The sequence below is a fragment of the Astyanax mexicanus genome, chromosome 20 (assembly GCF_023375975.1).
Source record: "Astyanax mexicanus isolate ESR-SI-001 chromosome 20, AstMex3_surface, whole genome shotgun sequence".
In the NCBI taxonomy this organism is placed as follows: Eukaryota; Metazoa; Chordata; class Actinopteri; order Characiformes; family Acestrorhamphidae; genus Astyanax; species Astyanax mexicanus.
In genome coordinates, this window is record NC_064427.1 from 2249966 (window position 1) to 2260000 (window position 10035).

General features: G+C 38.5%; 1 protein-coding gene across 37 annotated transcripts in view; it reads right to left on the reverse strand.

Annotated features, from left to right (window-relative positions):
- LOC103033831 (calcium/calmodulin-dependent protein kinase type II subunit beta) overlaps positions 1-10035 on the reverse strand; it is a 79264-nt gene that overhangs the window by 21339 nt on the left and 47890 nt on the right. For 15 of the 37 annotated variants that reach the window (XM_049468417.1, XM_049468419.1, XM_049468416.1 and 12 more), the window contains 2 exons: positions 6244-6281; positions 240-308 (listed from right to left, as the gene is read on the reverse strand). In XM_049468417.1, coding sequence (XP_049324374.1) covers positions 240-308; positions 6244-6281 — 107 coding nt within the window. Of the gene's footprint in view, positions 1-239; positions 309-1312; positions 1346-6243; positions 6282-10035 lie in introns of all 37 variants that reach the window. The other 22 variants (XM_049468421.1, XM_049468420.1, XM_049468431.1 and 19 more) reach the window with 6 other exon arrangements.

A 10035-nucleotide genomic window follows, 5' to 3' on the forward strand; every position in this document is an offset into this window, starting at 1 on the left:
TAAGAGCATAAATGAAAAATGCAATGTACGAAGTTTAAATAAAAATACGAGGACGAAAAGTTCAGCTACAGTTCCAGACTATATGTAAGCAGTGGAGGACAGGTGAGAGAGACAGACAGAAGAGATGGGCAAAAACTGAAGAAAAAGTAGAAAAAGAAAGACAGACAGACAGAAATACAGACAGATAGATAGACAGACCAGGTGAAGGACAGAGAGAAGTAAAGAAGGTAAATAAATACCAGAGCAGGAGAGGGGATGTTTCCCTTGGGACTGGTGACTATGCTGTTTTTCGTGCTGTTTGTCTGGGGCTGTGCAGAAAACACAACAGTGGTGTTAAAAAGTGGGGAACGCTGGATGAGGGAGGAGGAGAGTGAGAGAGAAATGGACAGAGAGAATAAAGGAAAGAGAAAAGGAAAGAGAGAAAGAGAGGGAATGCTGCAGTTAGTGGAGGAGGAGGAGGAGGAGGAGGGTGTGCTTCAGGCAGTGACAGGGACGGTGGAGGACAGTCTCACACTTTTGGGGGCCAAGTTACATTGTTATAATACATAACGCCTTTCTAGAAACCAGAAGAGGCTTTAAAATCATGTTTTACGCTCAACCGTTTACACTCAGCACTCATCCACACACACCAACACAAAGACACACACCGATGAGAAGCAGCAGCCAATCACACACAGCATACTCTCAACCGGAAACCACCGTCCACCTTAACATTGTCTTCTTTCTTTGTCGATTTAAAATACCTGTGATTGGCAGTAAATCTGTAAAAGAATACTCTCAAAAACAACATAAAAAAGTGAGTGAAAAAATCACTTTTTAAAAAATCGTCCAGCTGAATCCAGTCTTGATTTACACCCTTTTTAAAAGCTGTGAAAACATATAAAGAAGACTCCAGTGAGGAGGACATTGTCCCGGTTTTTTCTAGAGACAGTTACTCCAACAAGAGCAGGATAAGCTTTTTTTTGTACAGCTGATTTTGGGAAAAACAATAATACTTTTGTGTATATAGTATAAGGGTTTTGCACAACAGTTTTTAAATACAGTCTCTAATATTAATATGCAGTTGGAATCCAAATAAAAGGCAAACTTTCAGTATAAATTGAGCAAATTGTTGTGAGAAAAGTTGGATTCCTAGAAAGTAAGAGTCTCAACAAACCCTCAAAACAAATGAATAAATGAATGAATGAATGAATGAATGAATGAATGAATGAATGAGTAAATGAATTGATGAATGAATAAATTGATGGATATGTTCACAACTGAAAGAACAATGGGGTCTGATAAAGAGATTAGGATTAAATGATATCCTCACCATGTACTGAACAGTGGAGCTGGATTTCCGTTTCTGGCACGGCGGATGAAGGGATGGAGGGATGAAGTGATGGAGGGGTGAAGTGATGGAGGGATGGAGGGGAGTGCCGGTAGGTCAACAGACAGGTGGAGGATGGAGATAATTAAGGGAAGATAATGGAAGAGTGAGCACTGAATGGACTCGAACTGAAGATGCACATTAATAGATCATGATCTGGACAGATGATTGGTGGAGGAGGACAACGAAGGAATGAAAGGCAAGAAAGAGTAAAAGCGAAGGAAACTAAATAAGCCTGAAGAATAGAAGCTCAACAAGCCTGGAAACAAGACCAGCGAATCAAAACATCTGTATAAAATACGCAGAATGAGGAATGTTCAGAAAGATCAGAAAGATCTCAGAAAAGCCTGAGAAATAAAAAAGCAAAGCATTTAGAGATCTTTAGAAATCACAACTAAATATATCTTCTTTCAATTAAATCTATTATTAAGTGAATTTTTACACAATTGTGAGATACTATCTAATTATTTTGAGATATTATCTCAATATTTTAAAATTTATAAAAAGCTTTATTAAATGAACTGTAATTATTTTGAGATATTATTTTATTTTTTAAAATACTATTTTATGATATTGACATATAATTTGAGATAATAAGGCTTTATTAAATGAACTGTAGCTATTTTGAGATATGCTCTCATTATTTTGAGATATTAAGGCTTTATTAAATAAACTGCCATTATACTGACATATAATCTCATTATTTCGACATAATATCTCATTATTTTAAGACACTTAGGCATTATTAAATTAACTGTATCTATTTTGAGATACTATCTCATTATTGTCAGATACTATCTCATTATTTTGAGATAGTAAGGCAATATTAAGTGAACTGTCATTATTTGTAGATACTTAGACATTATCAAATTAATTATTAATTATAAATAAATTTATTATTATTAAATAGCTCATTATATTAAATAAATTGTCATTATTTTGACATACTATTTTATTATTTTGAGATACTTAGGAATTTTTAAATGAACTGTATCTAATTAGAGATACTATCTCATTATTTTGAGACACTAAGTAAACTATAGCTAATTGTGAGATAGTTAGGATTTAAAAAAAAATTAATCTCAAATGATTTAATTATTCTGAGACATAATCACATTACTCTGAGATGCAATCTTATTATTTTGATATAATAAGATATTATTAGGTGATTTGCTATCTAACATTTAGTTGCAAGGTTTTTTATTTTAGGATACAGTATATTAGGCACTCTCTCTCATTATTCTGAGATGATTTATGGCTATTTTGAGATCCTTTCTCCTGATTTTAAGACACGCCGGACATATTAGAGATGCTCTCTCGTTATTCTGATATGGTTTCTTGCGATTTTGAGGTCCTTTCTCGTGATTTTGAGATGTTTTATGCTTTCAGGGTGTAAAAAGTCGTATTTCTTGTATTTAAATGGTGTAAAGGAATGGGCTCCCGTGCCGTTGTGCTGTTCTGCTGCTGCTGCATGATGTAAAAGCGAGGGATAGAGATAAAGAAAGTGAGAAAAGCGTAAAATGTCAGAGCGCTGGAGTGTGTTGGGCCAGTTGCTAAGCGATGAGTGAGGAGCAGAGGTGTCTATTTCTGTCTCTCAGTTCCCGGGGTTCAGACTGCCAGCTATTCCTGGAGCGGGAGCTGCATTCCCCGCTGAGGTGACCCCGCCCTCCCCTGCCTATCACACACACTCACACACACACACTCACACTAACCAGTGTATCGCTGGGGGGGCGAGAGCTCGGGATGATCAGAGAAGATGAGCTGATGAGGAGATCAGAGTGGAGGTGTGATTCTGTAGAGATGGGGATACAGTATCTGGATAATGGAATAATGGAACACCTCACTATAGAATATTAAAGGCATTCACCACTCAAAAGTTTCGAAAAACCTTCTCATTTAATGTTTTTATATATTATTTAAACTTATTTCTACATTACAGATTAACCCTACTGTTATGTTACGTGTTAATTGACCCGTTTAAAAGTTTGAAGGTCTAGGAAAAATAAAATTTATAATAAATTTTTCCAGTATCAAATTCTGCTTATTCTGCTTGCCTTAATTAGTGTAACCAACATATAACCACCTGCAATAAACAAAAACTAAAACAATACAAATTCAATGCTATGTTTTAATGTCATGTAAAGCTATTATGTCTAATATGTTGGTCTTTCAAAAGTAGCCAGACAGTTCTGACCAATCAGAGGAGAGAATGTGCTCAGGTGTTTTATTGGTTTATGCCTGTGTGAAACCAAACCAAACAGAAGGAGAAATGCTCCAAACAAACTTTTTTTTACAACTACAGGTGTGAAAACGCTCTTTTATACTCAGGTAATTAAGTTCTAATTCAGAAATCCTTACAGCCAAGCTGTATGTTTATACTATAGTAAAAAAGTTTCCTTTTTATCCAATTTATCATACATTCTTTATTCCAGCGCCCCACGTCCAGGGCTTTATCTCCCCTTAAACATACAAGTATATACTTGTAGAGTTTTAATTAACAGCACTGATATAAATATAAATTCATTCATTCTTTTTTTATTTACATTTTAAATATCCACTTTAAAAAAAAAAATTATATAAATGTTTTAAGAAGAACAACTGCGATTAATCACAGTTAAGCGCAGAATATTACTGTGATTAAAATCGATTGACACCACTATTTCTAAGATTCTTATTATTCTCTTTTTCCAAAAAAAAAAAAAAAATTCTAAAGAGCTATTTAGTGCTCAGCTATAGAAATAAGCCATCAGAGGCGACGAGGGCGCCAGATAATCCCTGCCCGATTCCCCTCCGAGCCCTTTTCACTGTCGGCACGCCGCCGGATTACGCGAGGTATGATTAATGCAGGGAACGAGGGTTTCACGATTGGAGGAGATTATTTTCCAGATTATTCTCTGTCCAATCAGCTGCCGGGAGGGGAGGAGAGGGTTATGTGTAATTCTGCGGGTCGGCTGAGGCGGATGGGGGTGGATTACAGGCTATCAGCCCAAATGAATCCTGGCTGAGCGCATCTCGCAGTTTGCTGGAGAGCAGGGGTCAACATCTGCTCGTACTCTAAAGGCTCTGTGAAGTCGCGGCGCTGTAGCCGGGATTAGGGCCGGAGCCGCAGCTCCAGGCGAATGGCGTGCGGATGTTGAAACCAGGTCAGAAACGAGGAAATGACCAAAAAAAGGCATCAAATGGGAGCACTTTATTCTTATCTTTTACTTGGAGTCCACCAGCCTGACTGAGAGCCATTTAATCTAACTGAGAGAGTCTAATGATAATCTATATACAACCATCAGCCATAACATTAAACCTACTACCAACCTAATACTGTGTAGGTCTATCTTGTGCCATTAAAACATTTTAGATATTATATGTAAGCTCAATTCTTACACCATATAGGCTCCACACTGTCATCTTCCCCCATTCAGCGCAGTTTTTGTAATTTTATTTACTGTAATATCATATGTGCATGGATCTATTTCGATTTTTTTCTTTCTTTCTAATCCTTGTTGTTACTCAGTCATGTTATTTTCCTGATATTTTTTTTGTTTTTTTTCCCCATTTTGTTCTGTTCTTAATATAGATATATAAACAAATGAAAAAATACATAAGTGATTCAGATGATTCATGATCCATTAAGCTCCAAAGATTTTTCCCCTGATGTAAAGAATCTCTATTATAAATACAGTTCTTTATAGAACAAAATGTGTTTTTTATGGCATCAAGCACATAAGAATTTCACTTGATGTTCCTTACCAATTTAAAGTTTACTCACACTTACATATGTCTATTAAATATAAATATGGTTCTTTATGATTCTACAGCATCATTTAAAGAACCATTGGAAACATTTAGCTCTTCTGCAGTCTAAAGAACCTTACCTTAAAACAAAGATTCTTAACACTTTTACATCTCTATTATATCTCTATTTTAAACATGGTTCTTTACAGAACCAAAAATGGCAAATGTTTGATGGTTAGGGTCAGTTTTTGGATGGTTTTCTTAAAGAACCATTTAAAAAGCACCTTTATTTAAAAAAGTGGATCTAAAGAACCTTCAATTGATGAAGAGGTCCTTCTTTTATGACAATGTTCAAACTTTATTTATTTATTTTTTGAAGCATATGTATTCTAACCAGTGTAGCTCTTCTGTGGTCTGAAGAACTTTCAACCAAATGTATTATGGTCTTTAACCAATGAATAAAGGTTTTTCATGCCCATTCATCACTGTAACAAAACTGAAAACACTTTTAATTTTAATTTTAGAAGAACCAGAGGTGCTAGCTTTCTACCAGATTGGTATCTGCCATTGGTTCACTGGCTGCTTTTTCTTGGACACTTTTGGTAGGAACTGACCATACCGGGAACATCCCCATAAGACCTGCCTGATGTCTTGGAGATGTTCTGAGCTTCTATTCTTGGTCTAGAACAGTTCTAAATTTTGGATATTGTCAGAGTGTTTTAGATTCATATTTACGCGTCATATATTTCTCCTGCTTCAACACATAAAATTCTAGACCTGACTGTTCACTCGCTGCCTAATATATCCAACCCATTAGAAGTGTCACAAAAGGATCGAAGTCATCTAGATTATTTGTGTCATTAATCAGTGGTTGTAATGTTATGGCTGACTGGTGTATAAAAAACATATATAAACCCATACATGATGACTAAAAAAAGTATATGCTATAGGTCAAAGGTCAAAACTCAGGGTGTAAGCATGTGTCTATGTGCATGGTGCTCACGCTAATAGCAATAAAAGGCTTGGCGCTAAAGGAGAGAAATGCATAATCAGGGGTGGCAGAGCGAGAAATAGAGAGAAAGAAAAAAAGATAGACAGAAAGAGAGAGAGATTTGAGTTGTGGAAGGGAGGGAACTGGGTCTTACCTTGACGTCGGCCTTCTTGTTGAGCAGGCTCTTGGCTGCTGCGGAGGGCGAGAGAGAAAGGGTAAACATGGGTGCAGAAGAGAGAGGGAGCAGAAGTCACCATAACCACCGGAACCAGCCCAAATGCCCCGCTGGGTCCGGCCCCAACCGCTGTCTCTCCGCGGAGCAGAGGATTAAAGGGGCTTTTACACAGTGAAGAGTGGGCAGGGTTGAGTGGGGTGGGTGGAGTTTAGCAGCGTTAGGAGAAAATCCCTTATGCAGGTAGATTACAGGAGGAGGGGCATGCACGCTGCGGTACGGGGGGGCTCAATCGCACATGCGGGAGTGTGTCGCACACTCGGACAGGACTGTGCAAAAGCACTATTTGTGATAATATTTTGTAATAACTTTGAGAAAAGTAGAATAAATATAGATAAACATCAGTATGATTAATAGTACAGGTGTGATTTATATCCCCATCACTAGTGATGCCACAGCGCACTCGGAGGAAAGTGCAGCAACTCGGTTCTGATACATCAGCTCACAGACGCAGCCTTGTGCTGATCCACATCACCTTAGGAGTGATGAAGGGAAAAAGCGCCATCTGCTGTACTGTACCCACCCAGAGAGAGAGCAAGACCAATTGAGCTCTCTCGGGACTCAGGCAGTTGATGGCAAGCTGCATGACCGGGATTCGAACCAGCGATCTCCCAAGCATAGTGGCAGCTCTTTAGACAGAGGGCCACTTGGCTCCTATGATACTTTTAAATTATACATCTCCAATTTCTTCAGTTTAGCGGCATCTTGAATTGAAACCCACGCACTCACTAGTAGTGGTGAGACGAAATATTGATATTGCATATCAATAATAGATATATAGATATATTTATTGAATCACAGGCGCTCTAAACTCCTTAAGACTTGCCCCACCTATTAGACTTACTAAATTTTTTGCTTCATTACTCCACATGGTGGCGCTACAATCAAATGAACAGAGTTAATAAACCTGCGGTAAAGAATATTAGTTGTTAAATTAAGTGAAACTGAAACTATTAAATCTATAATTCATGGTATTTAATTATTTAGAAGTATATAATCCTCTTAACAAAGTAACACAGATGCTGAGAAGTATCGTAGAGAATTGTCTTATATGATATGAGGATATACAGAGTATCACAGGATCACAGTATCGCAATATCATCATTATCATGGGATAATGTTAGGAGGAAAGCACCAGATCCCCAGCTCTGACACATCAGCTAACAGATGCCTGTGCTGGCTAACATCACACTAGGGGTGATACAAAACTTACTGTACCTACCCAGAGAGAGCACGGCCAACTGTACTCTCTCGGAGTCCGGCTGCTGATGCTGAAGAAGCATGAGCCAGATATATTCATGTTTATTTATATTTATTTTGACGACCAAAATCAAAGTTACTATATAAAAAGTTGTAAACAACACTTTTGCACAGTACTGTACACACACTCACACACTCACACACACACACACATTCACTCTGTCAGTCACTTTCTGTGAGCCTGATTGTATGTATACACACATACACTCTAGAAAGCAACCACACATGCAACACACACTCTCTCATTTACACCTCCTCTCTCTTACACACACACACACACACACACACACTCAGGGATTAGACGTGCAGTTGATATTCTTATTCTTATCCATTGATACTTGTTTATAAAGCGTCCAGTTCATCAGATAAGCAATAAGAACGATGAAGATCAGCTGCGTATCTTATAATCAATCAATCAATTAAATGAGATGACTGAGGGAAGCTCTTATCAGAGGGTGAAATGTCGCCCCGTTATCGCTGGAGTTTCGTTCTTACAGAGCTAAAGACGTAAAGATAGATAGATAGATACAGCGATAGATAGAGAGATACACAGACAGAGAGAGAGAGAGAGAAACCTTACCTTGGCACAAGTTTTAGAGAGCGGAGAGAGGAAGAAGAGGCAAAGAGGGAGAGAGAGATTACGAGAGAATGGATTAAGAGAAAGAGAGAGAGAGTGACAGGAACAGAGAGAGAGTAATAATAATAGTAATAATATTAAAATAAATAAAAGAGGAGCGTGTGGAAGACCTTTGGTCGTTGACAGAGGGCGGGGGGTTCAAATGCACGCTGACCAGAGAGAAGAGTTTGGGTCAGCCTGAATTTGACCACAAGTAAGAGGGACTACTCAACATCTACTCAACTACTCAAAGGAATACCGCCACCAAAAACGCTAAAATGCAGCTAAATGACGAATAAAGGCTAAATGACTTCAATTCCCAATTAGCGATCTTAGCGTTTTTGGGTATTCCTTCAAGAACACACAACAAACGATCTCACATCAATCTCACGTCCTCCCGTCACTGTTCCTGAAGCACCTGGGGAGTAACCAATTTAACAAAGCCCCGAATAAACGACTGATAAATAAACCCACAAATAAACGCACACAGACGCACAACAACAGAGACGCTCAACAAAAGCTGCAGAGGAGAGAAAGTCAGTCACAGCTTACAGCAGAAATTCCACTCAAACCGAGGCCTCGGCTCAACAACAAGACCAATAAACAGAAATAATATAATATAATATATGGAGAAAAATGCTAACAGAACCGTAACCAGCGGAACCATAACCTACACAGTATTAGCAGTAATAGCATGAGCAGAGAGAATGTACCATCATGAGAATTTGGGACTAATCAATAAAAAGTAGGCCTGTCATGATAAAACGATATTTTGTTCCAGAAATTATTGTGATAAACGATATTGTTGGCATTTTTAGACCTCTAATTTGGCACTAATAAAATAATAACATAATATTGTAACAAATAAACTTTCCATTCGTGTTTACGCACCTAATTTCCAGCTTGAACCAAAGTAGGTTATAGTAGGTTCTTAAGTGTGCACTATATATACAGTACATACACATTTCAAAGTGCGGAGCCCCGGTCTGACCCAGCTGGGGTGCGTTGAACCGGCATAAAGACCTTGCCTCATAGTGATAGTGAATGGCAGGCTGAGGCAACACAAACCTAAGAGACACTAAAGTTAAGCAACTAGAGCCGTCCTGGGCCGTTCCTGTGTTTCTTTAAGTTTGTTTTGGGTGTAAATATAGGGCATTTTTCCTAGTAAAGGAGCAGCCATGCCCACAGTCACAATATATGTAAGTGCAATTTGTAAGTGCAAACACAAAAGTCAAGATACAGTGTCCAATTTATCAGTGAAGATAGAAATCTTAACAATGCTATAAAGCTCACAAGCTCAGTTCAAAAACTCCTGTCCAAAAAAACTGTCCATCCAATCGACCAATCCCCGACCAGAACACGGCGCTTTGCACCGCCTCACTGACATTGAACCCCCTTTCCTTAATGCAAAGATTAAAGTCTTCTCAGTCACTCATGCAACGCGATCCCGGACGCCGTCTTCAGCATCGCAACACATGCATACGGCACCCGTGCAGCATTCAGCAAACCAGCAGGCACAGGAGCACTGGTGGTGGATAGAGACCTATCAGGAGAGAAGTGTCTGAGAACCAGAGAGAGGAAAAAAGAGAGAGAGAAAGAAAGGGAGCACAGCTGGAGGATGGGAGAGCGGTGAAAGGACTGGAGGTAGAGATGCACTGAATATTTGCCAACCAAAATGAGTAAAAAGACCACATTTATAAGCTCAGACCAAATTTATAGTCTCAGAGCGCTGCTGTACAGAACACAGGAAGTGAGGGAGAGAGCTGGCAGGAAGAGCCGACAAACAACATGTTTAAGTTCATTTTTACTCTCTACTCAGTTTAAGTCAGGTAAACAAA